The sequence below is a fragment of the Vipera berus genome (assembly GCF_964194415.1).
Source record: "Vipera berus genome assembly, chromosome: 2".
Classification (NCBI taxonomy): domain Eukaryota; kingdom Metazoa; phylum Chordata; class Lepidosauria; order Squamata; family Viperidae; genus Vipera; species Vipera berus.
Window position 1 is genome coordinate 227580821 of NC_138203.1, and position 24053 is coordinate 227604873.

The 24053-nt window shown below is 38.6% G+C and overlaps 1 protein-coding gene and 1 long non-coding RNA gene across 2 annotated transcripts; both read right to left on the minus strand.

Annotated features, from left to right (window-relative positions):
• Positions 1–11115: 11115 nt before the first annotated feature.
• On the minus strand, positions 11116–16615 carry LOC308662357. The gene is made up of 2 exons (XR_014025173.1): positions 15898–16615; positions 11116–15568 (listed from the first exon to the last, which is right to left on the minus strand). It is a non-coding gene; the product is annotated as an uncharacterized lncRNA (long non-coding RNA).
• Positions 16616–16746: 131 nt separating this feature from the next.
• Positions 16747–23234, minus strand: RAB43 (RAB43, member RAS oncogene family). Its single transcript, XM_081315526.1, has 3 exons — positions 22876–23234; positions 19132–19315; positions 16747–18104 (listed from the first exon to the last, which is right to left on the minus strand). The coding sequence occupies exons 1-3, from the start codon at positions 23083–23085 to the stop codon at positions 17854–17856; spliced, it is 645 nt and encodes a 214-aa protein (XP_081171652.1). The 5' UTR covers positions 23086–23234; the 3' UTR covers positions 16747–17853.
• Between the last annotated feature and the right edge of the window lie 819 nt (positions 23235–24053).

A 24053-nucleotide genomic window follows, 5' to 3' on the forward strand; every position in this document is an offset into this window, starting at 1 on the left:
CATTACTGAAGATTTGTGTTTTGCTAAGAACACAGATGCAAATAAATTCATTTGAACTTCTCCTTCACACATTCATCTAATCTATTTCAGACACTCCCCCAATTTTCTGTGATTTTAAGGCATACATGGAGCTGTATGTTTGTATGATTTTCATATTAGTTTCTTTTTATTTCTTTTTTCAAAGTTTCAGGTCCTTTTTGTTTCACCTGGGTAAGACTTAGTTGTTTTTTTTAAACTCCTTTCCATGCTGGCATAGTTATGGGCTTGGTGATAGTTTTCCTGACCTGCAGCACATATACTATCTGAATTTCAAACTTTACAGTATATAAAATGTTCAAGCATTCTGGAGAAATTTGGACTTTTCAATTTTTCTTTTAACTTTTCTTAACCCTTTTTTATTTTATTTTTTAAAAACTGGGAAATACTTATAGATGGCTAAACTTGCTAAAATCTTGTTAAAAAAGAAAAAGAAAATTCAGTGTTTTAATTGGCAATTGAAATTACTACTGCTTGACAGCCTCCTTATGAGTAACTGTATGAAAAGTATTGTGTTCTCCAAACAAACTACCAAGTCTCCTGCAGATTACTGCCACAAACTATTGCATTAAGCAGTAGCATGTTCACGTGACTGCAATGAAGAGATCATTTAATCATTTGGTCAATCATTACTATTCTGATGATTAATCTTTACAAAACTGAGTCTATGGAGTCCTAGACTAAATAAAGCAATGGGACAGAAATTCATCTGATTATACTTCGTTCCAGTTCAACACTCATCTCTTAAATGCAGTTTGTTTTACCTATCTCTATACTGTCAACTCCCAGAATTTTCAGAAATTGGCATGCTGATTTACAAGATCTGGGAGTTGGAAATAGTAGTATATAGAAGAGACAGGGATGGCATCTTGTGTGCAGGAGTATAGAACTAACCAAGTAGAGAACCTGATGGTATCAGATATCAAAGAAGTAAGACTGGTGGTTTCTGGGAATCAACAAAAGACAACCACAATTTTTTGAAGCTAGATGGGTGCAAACCTTGATGGACACAGGGCTAAGAAATAAAACCAGTGAGCAATCACAGACTATATACATAACATTACCTGTAGAGGGACTATAAAAGCTTTGGGCCTTCAGAAGTTCAGAGATCAAATAAGATTGATGAAGTTGAAAAAAGGAAGTCCAACCTGAATAAAGCTGAGTTTGCTACCTTCCTGTATTTGTTAGTTGGTACTTGTCTTCCGGGTGAGATTCAAGGTACTAGTAATGGTGTTTAAAGCCCTACATGGCAGGGGTCCGGAGTACCTTAGGGAACACCTGCTGCCGGCATCAACCTCCCTTCGCCCTGTGCGCTCCCACAGAGAGGGCCTCCTCAGGGTGCCACCGATCAGAGAATGTCGATTGGTGGCCCCCAGGGGGAGATCCTTCTCTGTGGGCGCCCCGGAGCTATGGAATCAGTTACCGGTTGAGCTCCGGATGGCGCCCGATCTTCACTCCTTTTGCCGCGATCTAAAAACATTCTTATTCGAACAAGCCGGCCTGGCCTGATGGGGGATTGGTGGGGTTTTTTACTGTTGTTTTATTGGGGTTTTAATATTGTATTGACTGTTTTTAGTGGGCATGTATTTAATCCTTTTTTAATTTTTGTAATTCTGTATTTTTATTCTTGCCCTGTTCACCGCCCTGAGTCCTTCGGGAGAAGGGCGGTATAGAAATATTATTAAATAAATAAATAAATAATAAATATAACTGGATAATCAAATGCCTAGAAATAATGAATCAGCAGGAACATCAGAAGCTTTGTGCAAAGATCAATAGAACAATGGAAGACACACTTGCTGGTCGATAGTCTGGAAGAAGTTAACATCAAGAGAGGAATCTTTCAAGAAGATTATCATTACAACTGTTTGTCAACAATGCTGAATAAGTCATCGGTCACAAACCCAGCTTTGTGAGCAGTGTATTTAGGATTAAATTTAGTGTGAAACACTGAAGAACACTAGAGAAAGAAGCCTACTTCCTATCATATATAGGACCAGGATTTTTATTCAACACTTTTCAAGGTGTTTGCCCTTCTTTTTGAATGAACAAGATAAATGGATCATTTTACTCATGAGTCAACAATGTAATTTAAGAAAGTGAGTAATTTTATCCCTGGGAAAAGCATTGAAGTACAGTAGATATCCTGACATAGTGCTAGATTGGATTGTATGATCTTACAGACTAAACAATTCCTGAATTGGTCTGTGATCTGAACTAAAAGCCAAAAATGAAGTGAAACCCAACTGATGCCCAGCTATAATAATAATGGTTATATAGTAATTTAGAATTTAATGCATTTAATGTGATTTAGCTTTTTAATCAGTGGCTATGAATAAAATGGATTTTTTTAATGGGAGTGTCCACATTTAACTTTTGAGTAGACAATGGTTATAGGAGTGGGAAAAATGACATAATGTTCTATTTTTTAAAATAGGGATTTTAACAGAATTAAGCATATTTTATAGACTTTATCACAGATAAACAGGAAGAAACAGGCTATTTCCAGTAGCCTTTTTCTTGTCTTGCAATCATATTTTCACACTTTTTAAAAATTAACCAAATTCAAAAAGAAACACACAAAATTGTAAAACACTTACAAAGGGTTTTCATCACTTGCATCCTTTCCAGGAAAATGGGGACAAGCATAGCAAAGCTTTGTACAGGTTGTTGAAGGCAAGTGTCTTATAGTCACGGTAGCAATATGGAATACACACAATTGTCATTAAATATTAAGGGCTCAGTGGCTGAAGAGTCCTACTGCCAGCAAGCTACTTTAGCAGGTGGGAGATCGGATTTATCATTTTAACCAGAAGCATTGGTTGAATGCTTTGACTTTTTGAAAACAATGCTTTTATATTAGAATCTTGCTTTTAGTGTGCATGAGTGTATTACATTGATTGACTGATTGATTAAGGGCTATCAGAATGGTGTTGATCATTAAAGTTCAATATTGGTAGATTCTTTATAGCAGGGGTGTCAAACTCAATTTAATTGAGGGCCGCATCAGCATTGCAGTTGCCCTCAGGGGGCCGGGTGGGTATGGCCAGGATGGGCGTGGCCTACTGGGTGGGCATGGCTAGAGTGCATATGGCCTAATGGGTGGGCATGGCCAGGTCTACATCGTTCTGCTTCGCCTATGGAGCTTGGGCAGGAGTGGGACAGATCTGTTGTGATTCAGGGTCAGCCTGTGGGTTCGGCAGTTGGGTCGGACGACTCAGAGGAGGAGGGGGGTGTTGAAGACCTTGCTGAGGGGGTTGAAGATCTTGCTGATGATAGCCCTCAGGCAGGCCCCTCCCACTTGGTCACCATGGAGACCCAGCTGTGTGAGCCTGACAGTGTGGATGAAGATGACCCACAGCTGGCCCTGTTCAAGGACGCCCGACGCAGGAGGCAGTCAAGTAGGAGTAAACAGAGGAAGGCTGTGGGGCTTCTCGGAAGGAGGCAGAGAGAGGCCACGCCCTGAACTCTTTATAAAGGGAATGTGTGGGGAGGGCTGGTTTGCTGAAAGCAACCGCTCAGATAGTGTTTCAAAGCTCCTGTATCTTGGTTCGTGTCTTGTTTGTTTTTTGTAGTAATAAATTTGGCAGACGTCATTCCAGCCTCTTGCCGTTTATAAAGGGGTTGCCTTTTCTGCAGGGCCGGTAGCAGGCTGGTACAGAACAAGATCTGAGGATCTCTGGCAGGAGAAGGGTCTCTGGGCCAGGGCCAAGGCAGTGGGAGCCATTCCCTCACTGTTTCCAGGATGGCTTCGCGGGCCACATGAAACCACTTCGCGGGCCGGATCCGGCCCCCGGCCTTTGTGTTTCACATATCTGCTTTATAGGATGATCTGTCTTCAACTCAGCATTTTAGGCTTCTCTGTGGTGTCATAATTGAATCGATCCTTCTTGATCTACTCCGCTTCATCCCATTCTTCCAAGCACTGTAGATTTCTTAAGAAACTGGGTTTCCACGTAGTGTAAGACAACCCAGCTGTAAATTGTTGTCAAGAACAGCACACAGCAATTGTCAGTCAGCTCCAATGTTCTAAGGCTTGAAATTCAGCTACAGCTATAAAAAGCAATTGACCCACAATTCATTAAGTACAAACACGTATATTTGGAGAGATGATTTGGAACTAAAGGTATTCTTAATATTATTAATGTCAATAAAACATGAACTATTCAAAAAAGCACATTCCAAATGAAACTGTCCAGGTGCCAGATAAGAGGTTCAGCAATTGTAGAGAAAGCAATTTCTCCGCTTTAATAGGGTTGTCTCTAAATGTACAAGTTCAGCTCCTGAATCCAAAAGAGTATTAGTTTCTGTTCCTATACAAAATTTCAGATTGAAAATTGTCCTGATATCAAGAACAATCATATTATATTTGGACGTGGCGAAGCAGAAATACCTTTTTCTCCCTCAGTTTTCCTGCAACTGCTATCTGAAAGCTTGTTATTCAATTGAGCAAGAGATCTGCCTTTTTCCTTAGCTACACAATTGTATAGCTTTATTCATTATCACCCAAATATCTGGTTTCATTCAATTTTTTTCAGATCGACTCATCTGAAAAATAGGATTAAAAAAGTAGATTCTAAAATTAGTCTGTGTGTCCCTTTCATTCTCATCCACTTTTATTGATACACAATCATCTTGGACAAACAGTTCACAGATGTGTTACTCTAGAAACTTCCCATTTTTATAAAGTGGCAGAATAAGTAGTATCACTTCAACTTTCAAATCAAGATGATGTCTTAGAAATCATGGTGGCTCATTTATTGATTGATTGCCCATCTCCTGTCAAGGTGACTCTGGGCATCTTACAACATTAAAAGCTATAAAACTGTAAAACAAATATTTCTAAAAACAGTAAAATAGAATTACAATAAAAAGTAAAATTGCAATTAAAAGATGAGGAGTGAGAGAGCAAGATACACAGGGGGAAGAAGGAACTTAAAGCTCTATCAAACAATATCTGAAATGCCCCAAACCTCTTTGATAAAACCTTTTATATCTTATTTTTCCTTCTTAGGTAAACTGAAGCCTGCAGAGTAAAATTTAATATTTGTAATGTACTTTAACAGCTATTTTTAAGAGCCAAAAGGAATGTTGGAAAACAAACAAAATTCTCCCCACCCCCAGCAGAATTAAAAGAAAACAAATATCAAACCATATGCTACTTAAAAATAAATAAAAACATTAAAATAAGTTGGCAATTGTGTTGGCTATTTAAATGGCATCAAACATGGGGCTTATCACAATGTATAATGCAACTGAATATGGAGATTGTCATTTTTTATCAGTATCCTGTGCCTCATGGGGAAGCACTGATACAAATCATAATGAGGGCAATTGATAGTATTATCTGAAATATTTACCTGAGGTGGATACGAAAAAGCAATCTACCAAGTTTTGTATTTACAAGTTCACACATACTCTATTCTTTAATAGCATCCCTGTTAAACAGCTTATTAGTATGTTCACATATCATGCTGCATCATGGTCAGGTTTAGTTTTGGCTTAATGTTTACAAGAACCATTAGGATTTATAGATTATTGACAAAGCATAGATCAAGGATATGCAAGCTACAGTCCCAAGACTTACAGTCTTTAATGCCTCCCCTCCCCCCACCTTTCTGAGGTCTTGCAAGCTCTCCTGGTTGCATTACTGAATTTAAAGTTGTGACTGCTGAAAATTGGCAGCAATTTTCCAGTATAAGAAAGGAAATGTAGAAAAACTGTATATCATAAATTATGTTTTGCTTTTATAAATTGTAGAATAGTTTTGATTATATGCCATCAAGTTGGTGTTGATTCTTAGTGACCATGTTAAATAGATTTTCTCCAGGGGGATCTCTCTCCGATCTGATTCTTCCAGTCTTCCAACTGTGCACTGATTGCTGTTATAATTGAGTCCAGCCACCTCTTGCTGCCATCCCTGTTCTCCGTGTTATAGACTCCTGCAGAAAGCTTCGTTTCTGCATATGTACAAAATGTGATTTGTGTCATTTGTGCCTCAAATAAATTCTCTGGGCTGATCTGTTGGATGAGCCATTTATTCTCTTGGCTATGCATGGGATTGTCAGGAATCTTTCCCAATTCTGAAGTTAAAAAATGTCAATATTCATTCTATCCTCTTTCTTCAAAGTCCTACTTTTGCATCCATAGAAACTCGCAAGGAAAACTACTGCCTGCTTCATTCTACACTTTGTAATATAGACAACTTATTTACAACTTTTCCAAGGCCTTCATTGCTATTCAACCAAGTACTAGTCCATGGTGTATTTCTTGACTGCTGAAAAACGCATTAGTACTGTTAAACACAAAACATAAAAATGCTGTACAAAATTCAGTCTGCCAACTGTGGCTTTTGTCTCCCTCCAAATTATTAAATATTAAGTGCAGATCTCAGTTGTGATCCTTGGCTGAGTATGTGTGGACATAGTAATTATTGCTACAACAGCTGAGAAGTGAAGATGGTATTTATCACTGTGGCCATGGCTTAATCCATCCTCTTTCCCAATGGACAGGTTTTTTGGGGTGGGGGGGGGAAGGGTGAAATTCTTGTAATTCTTTTGATTTCAATATTTATTTGCTTTGCTGACTGAACTCAATAACCCGAGGTGGTGGTGAATTAAGAAACACACAGTGTAATAGCCAAATGCTCAGTTTAATTATACACAGTACAATGTATTTGCTACAGATTTTGCTCTATTTTACCAAAAGTAATTTCATAGTTTTTAAAAATATTTTTTTAATAAATCCATAAATAGGTGCCAGTAAAATGTCAACATTGATACTCTGTTCCCTTGTTGTCTTATTTTCACCTCTTCTAGTAAACTTTAAGGGAAAACAAGATAGATGGCCCTCTATGTCTGTTCCCAGAAGCCTTATTACAAGCAATAAAACTGTTTTCAAAAAATGGAGAACAATTCAATAATATCAGAATTCTTCAAACCCTTTGGAAATGAAGTAGTGAATTCAATATGAATTGGTGCTTTATCTTACTAAGTGTATGAACCAGCTAGTAGAAAAGCTGCCTGTCCTTAAGACAAGAGATTTTAAAAGTCAGGCTATACCAGTTAGTTAGGCACAATTACTGCACAGAGCGTATGACGAACCTTTGTTAGCCCACATCATTAAAAGTTTTCTCTAAAAATCAGCCCTCACTTCAAAAATTGTGCAGGTGCTCTGTCAGACTTCAGACTTCGACACAAATCTCTACCATTAAAACCCACCCTAGCAATACTTGCACCTGTCCTATTATACCTTTCCACAGATTCTGCCATCAGGTTATAGCTAAACTTAAAAGCAATGAGGTGATAATACACACATCAGTGCTGAAATCGTATTCTTAGTATAACAGCGAACATCAACATGTTTCCAAATTGTCTTTTCAGAAGTAAGAAAGCAATTGAGAAAGGAAGAGCATTTCAGAGTAGAGAGACAGCAAGATAAGAGTAACCCAGTTACTTTCTTCCTTTCCTTTATCACTCATAGGTTCTGACAGTGTTAGAAGTCAGATTAGCCAGGATATGTAAACTTAACTAGGGATGCTACTAGGATTGCCCCAGTCACACCACCAGTACTGGCTCTTGTATTTAAACATGCATAATAACAAACTTAAGGAACTTGTTGCACCATATTGATTATGGCAGAAATCAGTCAACTGCAAATGTGTCCAATCTTTGTTAAACTCCGGCTATGTGTGTGGGTATGCAAAAAAAAATTGTATATTTTACACCTGGCCTTTCATTTTTAGGCAGAATTATTTCTAAGGCACAAACTCCCTATTTAAAGTAAAGCTCACTACATTTCTCCACAGAACATATTTTTTGCATTTTTGAGTTAGACACACTATGCTGGCCAGATAAAAAAATGCTGACAGCCTACATATCCTATCCTAATCCAGAGACAGATGTGTCCTCTGATGTCTGAGAGTGCATGGAGGTTTGTATGTTATTTGCACTGCAAAATCACTATCAGCTTTGAACATTCATCTCTATGAAGATGCACATTTGGTCATGAATTCTCCATGTAGCTTCTGATTCAACAAATAAATCTGTGAAAGAAGGTTTGATCCAGCACATACATGTAATTTATGGAATTTAGGGCAAGGGTTACCCTCAGGTGATGACTGTTTATTAACTGAGAAAGCAAACCTAACAATTTGAGAATTTGAGAAAATAGGCAGATCTTAAAAACCCAGGATCACTCAAACATATTTCTGGGAGAAGAAATAGGACAAGCTTCTCTACACTTTGTTCATCGTATTTCAGATACCTGAAGATCCTATGTTAATTTTTTAGTACAGCCACTCGCTATGATCGATATATTAAAAGCATGCCTGTGAATTATACATGACCTTTATTTCCCAAAATGCAATGGAAGAAGAGGTAAGTTATGATCTAATAAGCATTTTATGTAACCATAAATATTCCAGATTGCCTCAGTATTTATGACACTGTAAATGTCTATCCTTGCTATAAGATAAATTGGAATTTAGGATTTCAAGCACCATGAGGGAGGCAGATTATGATTTTATACTTTGTTATATTCACAAAAAATGTCAAATGATTTAAAAGGAACTGATCTTCAAGTCTGAAACTCAGAATAAAGGATGATGTCACCTCCATGATTATGTAAGCTAGAAATCAATGCACAGAACCAATGCCATTATCATAACTAGGTCAGAAAATCCAAGGAAGGTTGAAGGGAGGCAGACATAAATTCTGCTGGTTAGCTTTAAAGGACTTTAGAGAAACTGGTGCATAATCTGACTATATTTAGATTTTTAAATCTTTGTCAAAGATGTGAAAAGACATTGTACATGAGAAAAGGAGAAATAGGACAAAGTTCTTTCTTTTTCCTTTCTCTTTGAGAAGCATACGATTTCTCTCAACATTTTACAGGTGTGCAGGGAAGTGTGCAAAGTCTCTTCTGTTCTACATTCTTGTATGTAACATAAAAGCTGAGTGCATAATTGGTTGTATGTAGATTAGATCATCTGCTATGCCATCTGATACTCTCTTTTAATCTGTTGCAGTAGTGATGTTGTAGACATAACTAGACATGTGTGTACTTATGTACTTCTGACATTTCCAAATTCCAGATATTTTGTAAAGCCCAAAGGGAAAGGGCTATAGGAAATACATTTTTCAAGTTTTAACCTTTTTGCATAGACTATGCATTAAAGTAACTTTGTACAGTATTATAAATAAATACATAATGCAGCTGTCTTTTTTTTAAATTCAGGATTTTTTAAATTAATTGAGATTTTTAATATTTTTATAAATAAGTTATCTTCCATAGAGCAAAAAAACCCCAATACTTGTTGATTGTATTTTTTTTTCCTGCATTGCCAAGTTTAGATGTCATCCTATAAACAATTTAGTTAAGAGATAAGTGTACATTTTCTGTAATATACGTTTTCTCCTGATCTCGTGATGGTGGTAGCAGTGGTGTATTCTAAGGAGGGTGAGCGAAGAACACTAATTCAAGGCATGAAGGCCACCCAACTGTCTAGCTAATGAGAGAAGGCAACTATATCAAGCAACAGTGATAGAGCAAGAGGCTGGAGGTGGATGATCACTTTAGTGCCAAGAGCAAATCCACAGTTTCAGAGTGCACAAGAGAAAGCAATATAGTAAGCCAGTCTCATACTTTACCAAGGAAGCCATATGGATAGACAATATAAAGTGCTGAATGATGGTTGACCTCTCAGATTGGATGGCATTCAACATATTACTGAGAAAGAGCTCTTTAGCATTGCTAATGTTTAATGGGTATTTATGAAAGAATTAAAATTTTGGGGGTATCTATTTGTAGGTGCTTCCATTCAGAAAGAGAAAATATAAAACTGCAAAGACAGAATTACGATAGGAATGATGGAAATAATTACGAACCCAGGAAAGCTCAATGTAGTGAAAAATGAACTTAATCTTTACACTTTTAACATCTTAAGCATCAGCAGACTAAGATAGACAGTAACTGCACAGTTTTCCTATCAGTTACTTAGGTACAATGCAATTAATGACCAAATAATATCAGTCAGATTTGTAGACATTTAAAATGACATCCAAATTATACTCCAATCACTAACGCTAAACAGGAGGGAGTTGATGGATGTTATGGTCAAGTTCAATATGGAATTGATAGAACATGCAAACAAAATATGTCAGTTGTGGCTGGAAACTATGATGCCAAAGCTGGAAATAGTAAAGCAGAAAATGTAGTTGTACTATATGACCTAGGAAACTGAATGAAACAAAAGAATGACTTATCAGTCTTTGCTTCATAGCACTCAAAACACCAATAGCAGAAACCTACCATCAGAATGAGGGACGCAGTGGCTCAGTGGGTTAGGACACTGAGCTTGTCGATCAGAAGATCGGCAGTTTGGCGGGTCGAATCCCGAGTGCCGCGTAACGGAGTGAGCACCTGTTACTCGTCCCAGCTTCTGCCAACCTAGCAGTTCGAAAGCATGTAAAAATGCAAGTAGAAAAATAGGGACCACTACGGTGGGAAGGTAACAGCGTTCTGTGTGCCTTTGGCATCTATTCATGCCAGCCACATGACCACGGAGACGTCCTCGGACAAGCGCTGGCTCTTCGGCTTTGAAACGGAGATGAGCACCGGCCCCTAGAGTCGGAAACGACTAGCACGCATGTGCGGGGGAACCTTTACCTTTACCATCAGAATGCAGATTGGAAATTGCCAAAAAGGGAAGAGAAGCCCAAGTCAAGAAAGATAAATTTTCAGGAACAAACATAACAAAGATCTTTATGGAGATTCTCAGTCATCCAGGTCACGGTTGTCCCAGAGGTGCTTTTTCAAAAGGCAACTGGATTTTTTTTTTCGTTTTTCCTTGAAGACGTTTTACTTCTCATTCAGTGAACTGAAGCAACTTTTTGGATGAAAACATAAATGTCTTCAAGGAAAAACAAAGGAAGTCCAGTTGCCTTTTGAAAAAGCACCTCTGGGACAACTTAACAAAGAATTTCACAGAACCATTCAAAGAGATGAAGAATAGGTTTACAAAGATATTGGTAAAGATACTGAAGCTGGAAGTAGAAAAATCCAAGGAATACCACAATATAATAAACATGTGCTTTTATTTTGCATATAAAAAGGCTCTCACTTACGTCAACTATATTATGCTATGAACTGTGTTTAAAATAAATGGGAACCTCAGAATATCTCATTGCTCTCATAAAAAAACCTATATATAACACAGTCCAGACATAATATGATGAAACAAACTGTTTTTATGTTGGCAAAAAAGTAATACAAGGTTGTCTACTTTCTTTGTATTCATTCAGTCTAGTATGTTTCCCGTATAATGAGGTAGGTTGGAGTTAACAATGTGATTTTAAAACTGGAGAAAGAAATCTCCCAAACCTGCCCTACGCTGATGACATTACTGATAGGCGAAAATGTAAATGATCTGCAATGAAAGTCAACAAGTACACTGAAAGACATGGGAATAATAAAACTAATGAGAACAGCTACAGTAACTAGTGCTAAAACTGATAGTGAAGATAACGAAGTAGTAGCTTCTGCCTTTTAGGATTGACTATCAAGAGTACTGGAAGCAGCGGTTAAGAAATATTCCAAGATTAGCAATGGTAAGGTAGCAATGAAAACTTTGGAAAAGATATTCAGACATATATCTACAAACATATGTCATCAGAACTTTGCAAGAAATACTTTTTCGGGTGATGCTCTGTGGAAGTAAAAGTTGGATGGTGAGGAAGCAGGGTAGAAATGACCAGGCTCAATTTATCATTTTGGGCACATTATGAAAAGATTTTTGAAGTCCATAGTGGTGGTAAAGGTGAAAGGAACAAGAAGACAGATGACAAGGTAAATTGACCCAGCAAGACCTGCAGAGTTGGAAGTGCTGAAAGGCCAGATTGGAGACCTGGAGATCTACCCATTGGGTCACAAAGAGTCAACACCAATTGAATGAGGCACCTAATCTGCCAATCCATCATAGTATATTGAAAATAAAAACATTAATTAAAAATAACATATAAAGTCTGGAATAACCTGGATATGCACATTTCTATCATAAGACTTCAAAGGTATTATTTTGGAAAAGCTGGAACCAATTTTAGACATAATTTAGTATATTTTATTTTTCAAACTGTCACAAAAAGCAGTCTGTTCTAAATTGCATGATACATATGTATCAATTACAGTCGTATTTCTATAGCATATTCCCCTGTGTTTTATGCAAAAAAAATAGACCATAAAATTTGCTATCTGTGTAACAAAAGTAATCATCTGAAATGCTTAAAAATTTAAAAATGGTTTTCAGTAAAACTGAAATATTAGGCATTTAATATCTCAAACTGAATCTGGCATGTTTCATATGCTTCATTTGATGTACTTGAAACCTGCATATCATTTTATGCTAGAGTCTAGACGGTGCCAGATAAATATAAATCCATGGTATGTGTCTGTGTGCACATGTACGCCCCTGTGTATTTAGAATGTAAATATGTAGCATTTATATCCGAAGACAACTGTGCTTCTCTAATATGCGATTATTTTATAGTATTACATTAAAAACAGATTTAGGCAAAATAATGAATCTTTATAAACATAATTAATTCTACAGATCATCTACATTATGGTGAAAGGCCAATTTTCTTTGCCTTTCTGTATTATCTAATCACAGGACAAAACAAATGAGGTTTTTTTTAGCATTATTGGAATAGTCAAAAAGTGATCAACACTCCAGCACATAAAGAAAGGTGCTGTGAAGAGCCAAGTGTCATTAAAGAAACAGGCATGGAGTTTAAATTCATATTTTTGCTGCAAGTAAATAAATGTTTCCCACTCATTATGATATGCAGCTATTTTTATATTTTACTGGAAAAATCAATTCGAAATATGACTCTTTTCCAAACAGGTTTCTTCATGCAATACTTCCCTTCTACTCAAAAGACTAAAGAAAAACAATGTTGTTGATTGAATTCTTCCTGCTGATAATGGGGCCCCTAAATGTTTTGACAATTTCCTCCTTTAAAATTTACGCTCAAGCCTACACCTCAGGTTCATCCTCCAGCGTTTCCACTGAAGATTCCCCCAAGGCTGTCGCGCTTTACACCAGCTAAGTTCTTATTTGTTATTGCATGATGATGATTGTCTTTTTCCTTCTACCTTTCTCAGGAGAAGATTGTAATGAATCCATATGCATAGCCTTACCACCCGGAGAGGCATCCTATTCAACTCCTTATATACAGAGGAGACCAACAGATTAACTTTTAATTGGAATTTGCAATAGCAATATCATTGCCACCTTTTTCACAAAAATCTGCAAAATACAGCAAAGTTTGTAGTGGCCCAGACAATCTTGCACTATTCTGTAACCAATTTGTACTTTTACCAGAAATTCAACAAAAGTAATCCAGGAGAGATTTGTAACATTCTCTAACATCTGGTCTTTAATTTTCTGGTCCTTGCAATGAATAACTGAAGCAAGAAGTACAGTATGTATGGAGAAAGATCTAAACTGGTAGTAATGTCAGTGCTATGCAACCTCATCATAACAGCTCATAAGAATGAGCAAAGCTGTTGTTTTCCAATCTGGGAATAAATAAGCAGTATACATCACATTATAAAATACTAAAGAACCTTAGCTGCTAAAATGCATATTAGCAATATGACACAGCAAGTTAATTCTGAAACAACTGTGTGCTCTCAATTACTTTTGGGAATGTATACCGAACTATAGCCCTACGAAACAGTATGAAAGGAGTCTGCTCACATAAACACATTTATATAAATAATGTAACAAAACCCCCCAAAAGATATCCATTCACAGAATTCTCTTTAAAAAAATAAATAAAAAAAAATCATTATTGGCACCCCGTTATATCAGATTGGCTTGAAATACAGTAGCATCAATTCCTTAGATCAGGGGTGTCAAACTCAATTTCATTGAGGGCCGCATCAGCATTGTGGTTGCCCTCAGGGGGCCGGGTGGGCATGGCCTACTGGGTGGGCATGGCTAGAGTGCATATGGCCTACTGGGTGGGCGTGGCCAGCTCTACATCGTTCGCATCAATGGGGCCTATGGGGGCCTGGGCAGGAGTGGGACAGATCTGAGGGTCTCTGGCAGAAGGAGAGTCTCTGGGCCAGGGCCAAGGCAGTGGGGGCCGTTCCCTCACTGTTTCCAGGATGGCTTCGTGGGCCACATGAAACCACTTCGCGGGCCGGATCTGGCCCCTGGGCCTTGTGTTTGACATGTCTGCCTTAGATCACTGATAGGCCGAGATCTTTGCAGCCCTTGGCAAGCAAAGCTTTTCTCCCTTTCTGCCAAAGTGAGCTCCTGGACAACGAACTTGCCTAACCATTTCTAAACCAACACGTCCATTAAATCGTCCACCCAAGGCTGACTTCCTTCCCACTTGGAATCAGACTGATGCTGAAGTACTAAGTGCAGGATTCACCAAATGAACATATGGTTATATCATCACAGATATTGGTCAGTTTGCATTTCCCTCTTTGGTAATTGCTCAGCTTTTGTTAAAATATATATTTGTTTGGTGGATTGTTTTTTATACTTTCTGATGATCTTGCTACAGTGAAATATGCTATAGGCCTCCTTGTTCTGAAAAAAAGTATTCTTAAGAATGCAAATGATGAATGACTTATTTAAATTGAAACTTATTTCAATTTTTTAATGTTTTAATAATTGGAAATAGAGCTGATATAATTCTTTTGTCTTGAACTTTGTTTTATTTACTGAGTTGGTATATCTCATCTAATGCTCATGGAAATAAAAAGAACTGTTGGAAAATCAAATCTGTCCTTCTACATATGCGCAAGACATGGCAGGGACTATTCTTAAACCGCCTTCTCTCATATAAAAATGATTAAAAGGTACCACCCATCAAATTCCTAAAAGTTATCTCTGAAACCCAATTAAAAAAAAACTTGTCCAGGATTTTGCCAAAACCTCAGGATTTTGAAAAGGAGTTGCCTATGGCTTGATGATGCCTGACATAAAAGCTACTATATGAAGAGATGAATTTAGGATCTGTGTTTGGTTCAATTAATCATGCTGAGACTCTATTCGGTTTCATAAGTAATGCTTATAAGTATTGGATTCACAGTACACAAATCATTTCTATTTAATCCCAATGTTCTGTTAGTAATCATTGTTAGTTACTGCTTAGGAATTAAAGGCTGGATACCGTAAACCTGAAGAAATCTGGTATAAAATTCAGAAGCAGCATCTCTCAAGCATATCTCTTTTCTATGGAACCATAATTATAAAACTACATCTAACTGAATTTAAGGCCCCTTCCTTGTCTACACCTTATAAAACATTCACCTTTAAAGCTACTATTCTGAAATTACAATAAAAACATTCATCAGGATAATCATTGGAATCAAAATTTGAGTAGTAAGCTAAATTACACAGCCAGACACTTTATACTGGAAAAATTAAAACAGATAAAATGTTTTAACTTGTTCATATTGATATTCTACAAAAACAATCTCTGAAACTAATGGGTCAAAAGGTGACAGCCCACTAATATTGAATACCATTAAGAGCCTTGGTGGAGCAGTGGGCTAATGCCTCCTTAAGTAACACCAGCTGCCTGCAATTAGTGCAGGTTCGCATCCCACCAGGCTCAAGGTTGACTCAGCCTTCCATCCTTCCGAGGTAGGTAAAATGAGGACCCAGATTGTTGGGGGCAATTAAGCTGACTTTGTAATAATGCCGCTTGGGTGTGTATGTGAAAGCCCTAATAAGCAGGCATATACATAGAATGAAGGCTACTGCTAAGCTTGTAAGCCGCCCTGAGTCTTCGGAGAAGGGCGGCATATAAATGGAATTAAAATAAAAAAATAAATAACTGAACTGAAACTTGTGTCCAATCATAAAATGCTCAGTATTTTCCTAAAATAAGTTAGACAAATGCATTGGGCATATTCACAAGTTTGAGAGCATATTGTGTTAGTTTCATATTTGATGTTTTAAAAATAAGAAATCTTAAAAAAAAGGACAGATTTGTTAGAAAGCCTATGGCTACTCAGGGAGGTAATCATCATCATAATAGTACCATTGTATCAAACCCGTTTTAACAGAACTGACTGCAAGGATTTCATTCAAAAATCTTTGATTCTCAGACAGGTGCATGGGGCCCATTAGAAATAATGTTGGACACTGAAAAATTGACTTGGAAGATTTGCAGTCATTACAATTATTCCTTTCCCAGTTTAAGGTGCTTAAAAAAGGCAATTGTTATTAATATCTTACACTGGCCAATGTAAACAAGGATATTCATCTTAAATTAACAATGCAGAAATAGTTCAGCAGTTTTTGACTAATAGATTGCAGTGTGAAGCTAATTTGAAGATTGTGCTATAGCATAATGGAAGAAATCAGGGGCAGAAGGAATGGGTAAGGAAGGAACAATAGGAAACCCAGGGCCTATGGTATAAAAGAAGTATCTTATGAATTAGCAAATATGCCTTATAATGAGAATTCCTGAGCCATTTGTCTTACAAAGCAAAGCAACTGTTTGATGATTTTTAGAGCTCTGTACCATGAGTGGTCACTTTAGGACAGGGGTCTTCAAACTTGGCCCTTTTATGACTTGTGGACTTCAACTCCCATAATTCTGGGAGTTGAAGTCCACAAGTCATAAAAGGGCCAAGTTTGAAGAGCCCTGGTTTAGAAAAATGACCAATGATCTCCTACACATAAGTCAACATTTACCAACAACTTCTTAATACCACTGACCAGAGAAAGTTCAAAAAGAGCCAACTCGGTAATTGTTGAAAGTACCAAAAAATGGGGGGGGAATCCTCTAGCTGGAATAATTTATAATATGCTCAATGGTAATGAAACAAGAAAAGGCTAAGATTGAAGGGAAAGTTATTAAAATAATCTGCTTCTCTGAAGTATGCTAGCCATATTGAAATTAATGAAGATGAGAATCAGCAATCTATAGCATTAACTAGGGAATCTATATCAATTGTGCAAAATAAACTATTAAATCTATCTTAACTTATAATTTTCAGCCTATTTAAAATAAAGCCCTATACATATTCAAAGGCATTTACTTCCAAGAAAGTTCCACTGAAATCCATGGAACTATTATCCACTGAAATGTGTTTAGGATCAAGTCTTCTGAGGTGAATATGAAATGAAACCAAACCAAACCTCTATGTATTATACAATTGCTCAGTGTTGTACCTACTGCTTTCTCTATTTAAAAAAAAAACGAGAGAAAAATGCTTGTTTTGCACATCTTGTACCAGCAACATTAGTATCCAGAAAAACACACTTTCATAATTTAGGAGGTTCAGCTGTTATATCCTATGCAGAAAACCTAATATTTCATACTTAAAACATCACTACAAAGTTTACGTCACCCTGTGTAAGTTTATTTATTTTTTCCTGGAATGTGAAGAGTTTAAAAGCCTGCTGCCATAAAAGCATTAAATATCATCCAAGTTGATAAATCCCTAATGGAGATGTCAGTGAATAGCAAAATAGCAGTTTTGCACTCAGACCATTTTGTATGAAGGTATTTTAAGTAGCTTCATTCTGTGCAACTTCCTGCCAAATTGCACTAATTCCTCAAAAAAAAAATCTAGTAGAAATTGCTATGGAACGACAGCCACACAGTTTCAGATCTACACAAGAAAGTTCCTTCATATTAAAAAAAAACATGCTGAAAATGTTAACCCCTTAACTTACAAAACACAAAGTTTGTGCAAAGCGTCTAGGTATACAGGAGACCCAGAATGGAGGAGAAAGAAGGTATCCTCTAAATTCCAGTAACAATTAGAGAAATTGTGTGATCAGCAGCCACACCCCCACCCTTCCACCACATCCTTGCTGTCAAGTTTGATGCTGTCTGTATTTTTCTCACTGAACACAGGGCCTCCGTGTCTCATCATGAGCTCTGTGGCCATCTTCACAAAAGCTTCCTCCACATTACTGGAGTCCTTTGCAGAAGTCTCTATGGCACAGGTGATATCATAGCGTTCCGCCAGACTCTGAGCCTCTTCTAGCTGAACCTCCCGAAGGTCACTTAGGTCAGACTTGTTTCCTAGCAGAAAATATAATTGTTGATAAGATTATTATTTTTTTAAATATTATTCTGGAGATTAGGGGAAATGTTCAGTTGGGGAGGCCTAGGGAAAAAGATCATGGCAGGGATAGATCAAACTGCTGAAGGACCTCAAAAGTGATGCAAATAACCAGCCTAGAGATCAGATACTACAGTTAACTTGGAGATGACAAAAACAGGTAGCCGTCAAAGGTAACAAAATATCAGGATAAAGAGATGAAAATATAAAATAAATACATAAATAAATTTGAGCCACTGTAAAGTATAACATTAATTTTGGGGACACTGGATTTATAATTCTATCCCACTTTGATGCTGACAAACCCTGCATTTCAATATAATACTTCAAGCTCAAGAAATGAGCTTTATACCCCTTCTAATGTAGACATTCCTGCATTAACAGGATATTAGTTATTTTGTATTTAGTTATCTCTGGAACTAATGACAATGGATTTTTTATATTACGTTCTTTCACTTTCTAAGAGTCGTTACATCAGAAACCTGCTCAGAAGGGACAGAGATATCTAACAGATGAAAAAAATTCAAATTTTATTTAAAGAATCCGATATTGGTTGCATACTAGCCAAGAGGATCTCACTCTGAATAATCTGAATGCCAATATCATGCATTCTTTTCAACCTCTTAATACTCTGTGAGACAACGCAGCATAAGCGTGGAACGCATCCCAACAGATAGGAAAACACAGGCTCACAATGTGGCTTGACTTGTTCAAAATATACTGTTAAATAAGAATCCTTAAAGCATGGAATACTGAGACAACCATAAAAGGCTGAAAAAAACAAAGTAAACTGTAGAGGAGCTTGAAAGTAATTTTTCCTGCTTCATCAATTATTATGCGGTCATTTAATCTAATCCAAAATGAGGAAGACATGTTTTTATTTTTGGAAACGAAGAAATGCCTTTGCAGAAGTTGCTATTGTGTCCTACTGCATAGGCATAGTTCTTTTTATTTCTGGCTTACCAAAGTAGATCTTTTCAAACTCACCGATTAGCAACTGTACTATATTGGAGCCTGCATATTTCCTCACATCCTCGATCCAGCGAGGAATGGATTGGAAAGAGCCTCTCTTACTAATGTCATAGGCTAGAATAGCTCCATTGGCGCTCCGATAGTAACTCTGGGTTATAGTTCGAAACCTTTCTTGACCAGCCGTGTCCCAGATCTGTAACTAAAGGAAGTAAAAAAGAAGAAAGTCTGTAAGTTCTTCAATCACAAGTTGCTGATTGTACTTATCAGATGACTTTTTCTTATGTAGACTGATTGAAAAAAATCTAAACAGAGCACAAAATAATTTCACACCCAGTTGAATTACAATATATCACTGGGTAGCCACAACCAACATGCCCAATCCATTTGGCAAAGGAAAGTGTAGCAGCAAGTTTAAGAGGGCATAATGGTGGATAAGCAACCATGGCTCCCCAACATTACTGGCTACCACAATGCAGAAAGGTTAGGGCAATTATAGCTGTGATGTACAGAGAGCTGACGTCTGACACACAAGTGCAGTTGTATTTCTTTTTTTATATCACAGAGCTGCTCTTCACAGCTGCAGTACTATTAGAATACCTGAAAGATACATTTGGTTTCAAAGTTGGCCATGTTATGTTTGCAGCCCCACAAGGTACACAAGGTGCTCTGAAGCACCTCACACCCCTGAAATATACTTAACTTCAAGCCGTGAATAAAAAGGGCTTAAAAACACTTAAGCAAAGGTATTGCTTTAAATTTTTTGTAAGATTTACTTTAGGACTGGCATTAGAAAACACTGCCTTGGGTTTCTATGAACTGAGTGAAATATTTTGACAATGCGGATTGTGTTGAAATAGGACTCAAGATTAGCAGTAATATGTTTTCCACCAGAGATACCGGATTTGTTATAGGTTTATTTGTATTTTATTGGATTATTATTTGTATTATATTATTAACTTATCTGTATGCTATCTAGAGCCTCTGGAAGGAATAGTTTATAAAAATAATAAGGCAATAAATAAATGGAGACTGTACACATTGATAACCAATTACGTTTAAAGTCTTGCTTAACAGTCTTACTAACAACAGCCCATGTAATTATGAATGAGCACAGGTAGTCCTTGCTTATTGACTGCAATTTGGACAGTGAAGTTGGGTGTGAGGCATTTGAACTGCAATTATGTGAACACAGGATACTGTGATGATCATAAATGCCTACTATTTACGAAGTGCCCAAATGTCATTCACACGACTAGAAGGATGTTGTGACAACCATAAATGTGAGGATTGGTAGTAAAGTTACTTTTTAAGCACCTTTGGAACTTCAAATGGTCACTAAATGAAGTTGTTAAGCAAGATGTACCTGTATACAGACTTGGAAATACCTTAGTCATGCAGGGAAACAGAGTTCGTGAGGCTAAAAAGAGTTAGTCAGACCTTCCAACTTTGCAGGATCTTTTTTTTTTTCGTGAGAAGTTGGAAGGTCTGACCTGGGCAAAGGTGCACCAAGCTCTATAGCAGCGCCGGGAGGAGAAGCAGCAGGAAACGGGGCTGCCATTTCGAGAACAGTGAAGGGAGATGCGGGGCGATAATTAAAAAGCAGAATTCCAAAAGATGAACTTTCCTTCAAAATATGTATTCAAGCAGATGTCATAGATATTTCAGTTTGGATTCCTATTCAGAATAAGGATTGGATTCAATAGTTTAAGTGGACCTTTTTAACACTGAGCCTTTCAATATTTTGTTATTAAATCAGTATATTTAAAGGCTACTTCCTTTTAAATATATGTTTAATATCTATATATCTTATCACAACATTAGGATTGGAATCAAAGTGAGTTAAACAATAACTAATGGTAAGATATTGCACACATTGTCTTTGGAAAATTTCTTGATTACTTTCAAAAACAAGGTCTGGAAAAGCTTTCTATTTACTTTCCCGTACTGTGAACAGGTTTACAGCCCTCTTTGGTACGCTGTGTCATATAATAAAGGAATTGCACAACATGTCTGTTAAAAGTCAATTAAGATCCTAAAACTCTTTGACGCACTGCCAATAACTTTTCCAGGTCAAATTACAAAATCCTACTGGGATATTTTAGTTCCTCCCTTTTATTTATGTAAATGAGATGTTGTTGATCCAGATTACAAAGCACGACAATTATTTTAAATATAAGTGTACATTGAAGGCATTCACGTTCTTTGTAATAATACATGTTTATTCTACTGAGGGCAAATGCTAATACTTTCCTGAAGTGTACCATTTTAATAAAATCTACCCTTAATAGTGAAGGGGGCATATTTAGTGTATTCAGATCTAGATGTCTACAATTTATACATACCTAAAGGAATATTTTTTTAAAAAAATTCAAATTAGCCTGATTTAAGACATTACAAAGGGACGCGGTGGCTCAGTGGGTTAGGACGCTGAGCTTGTCGATCAGAAGGTCGGCAGTTTGGCAGGTCGAATCCCGAGCGCCGCGTAACAGAGTGAGCGCCTGTTACTCGTCCCAGCTTCTGCCAACCTAGCAGTTCAAAAGCACGTAAAAATGCAAGTAGAAAAATAGGGACCACTACGGTGGGAAGGTAACAGTGTTCCGTGCGCCTTTGGCGTCTAGTCATGCCGGCCACATGATCACGGACACGTCCTTGGACAAGCACTGGCTCTTCGGCTTTGAAACGGAGATGAGCACCGGCCCCTAGAGTTGGAAACGACTAGCATGCATGTGCGGGGGAACCTTTACCTTTACCTTTTTAAAGACATTACAAAAAAAACTGCCCAACCCCCCAGTTAATTTTATAGTGCTCCACAGAGCTGGAATGTATAGGGTTTCCTGTCTGAGCATGGGGTTGGATTAGAAGACCTCTGAGGTCCCTTCTAACTCTATTATTCTGTTCTGGAATCATTCTTAAACCAGACTGCCCACTTATGCTTCAACACACAAGCAGGACATTCACACGAGTTACAGGCCATGTCATGAAAAAACTACCCACAGAGGGATTACAACCCAATTTCTAGGTTGTAATGTGATGCCATCTCCTAAGTAAGTAAAGAAGTTTGTCTCAAAGTTTGTTGTAAGTTTTTGTACTTTAATATAATTCATCAGATAAGCAAAGTGGACTCTATCATACCCAAGCAGGCTCCAAACCAAGTTCATGAACCATGTATCAACACACTCAATTACAAAAGAACTCATCATGTCATATTAATTTCAAACATTACCAAAAAGTTCCTTGGGGAGTTTTATTTTAACAGGCCTGGAATATCACAACTGAGGTTCTCCAAGAAGCTAAGAGGCTTTTCAAACATTGTTCAGCACCTCCAGAAAGGCAAAGAATATTTCTTTAGGCTTTTTTTTAACGGGCTGGACCCGATGCTTTTACCTTCTGAACTTAGCAAAGGTGGGGAGGAGGGGACTGATGGAGGTGGGGGGGGGAAGGCAAATTCTACTTCTTTTCCTTTTTCAAAAAGGTATCTGAGCGGCAACCAGGTAAGAGCACAAACTCTTCGGCAAATTCTGGCTTGGCGATGACTTCTCGGCCCAGCCACGGGTGTCAGCAGATCGGCTGGTAAAGACGCTGGGCGCCCTTCGGTCTCCCGGGAAAGGGACGTTGCCACGCCAGCTTCTTCTTCTCCCCCGACCACAGCTGCTGTTCTGTCCGCGCACACACCTGTTACCTGCCCGGCCCGCGCCGCGAAGGGGAGATAAGACGGGACTTCCGCCCGGCGCCTCCCCTCCCTCGTCCCCCGCTGCCCACCTTGACCCGCTTGCCCTGGATCTCCAGGCTCTTCATGGTGAAGTCCACGCCGATGGTGTTGCCCTGGCGCTCAGAGAAGGCCCCGCTCTTGAAGCGCTGCACCAGGCACGTCTTGCCCACGCTGGCATCGCCGATCAGCACCAGCTTGAAGAGGAAGTCGTAGTGCTCCTCCGGGTCCGGCCCGGGCGGCGCCGACGGGGAGCTGGGCATGACCGCGGCGCTGCTCCCGCGGCTGCCCGCCGCAGGTCCCCTCGCTCCCGTTTGGCAGCCGCAGCGCCGGCCTCAGCATCCTTCCCCGCCTGCCTTCCCCTACCAGGCCGAGGCAGTGGGCATGCGCGGCGGGAGCCTGCCTGCCTCCTTCCTTCCTTCCTCCCACCCCACCCCACCCGCCCCCCAGGCGCGCCAGGCCTCGAGGGTGGGGCAAAGGAGCCGGGCAGGATTCCCCTCGCGTTTAGTGGGAGGGCTTAGCGGAGGAAAGAATTGCCCCCGGCTAGAGGCTGAGCTCGCCCATTACGATGGCCGGAAACTCGGCCCTTTTATGACTTATGGACTTCAACTCCCAGAATTCCTCAGCCAGCATGCCTGGCTGAGGAATTCTGGGAGTTGAAGTCCATGAGTCATAAAAGGGCCGAGTTTGAAGACCCGTCTGGTCGCTCGGAGCAGGAAGCGCGTCTAGAGAAGCTCCCTCACCTGTGTGGCGTAGGCAGTGCACCTTGACCCTCGAATTGCTAAATTCCCTAGAATTGGACGTAATGCTTGTTTTACATGCAATGGTTGACCTGTTGCCCTTTGAACGGTGACGGTGGCCAGAGGAAGAGCCGAAATAAGCAAAAACGTCGAGTTCCTTTGGAGGCAAAGATAAATGTTATTTGTCTTTAGGGTGCGGCAAAACGAACGGTGTGATCAGTCGTAGGGAGGGTGGCCAGTCCAACCTGTGTAAAAACTGGTGATAAAATAAGTTCTAATGATCTGGTTGAGCTCCCTGCAGCGCTTGCAGAAGTGAGGAAACGTGCAACCCTGCAACTAATTGTTAGATTCACTTAGTCGTTTACAATCTTTTTTTTAATTTAAAAAGTTTTACAGTACATTTTAACTTTAACAATCCCCCCTCCCCCACCCCTATCTAACCCTCCCTATCCCTCTCCCCCATTCCCCCCTCCCCCCCACTTCCCAGAGCT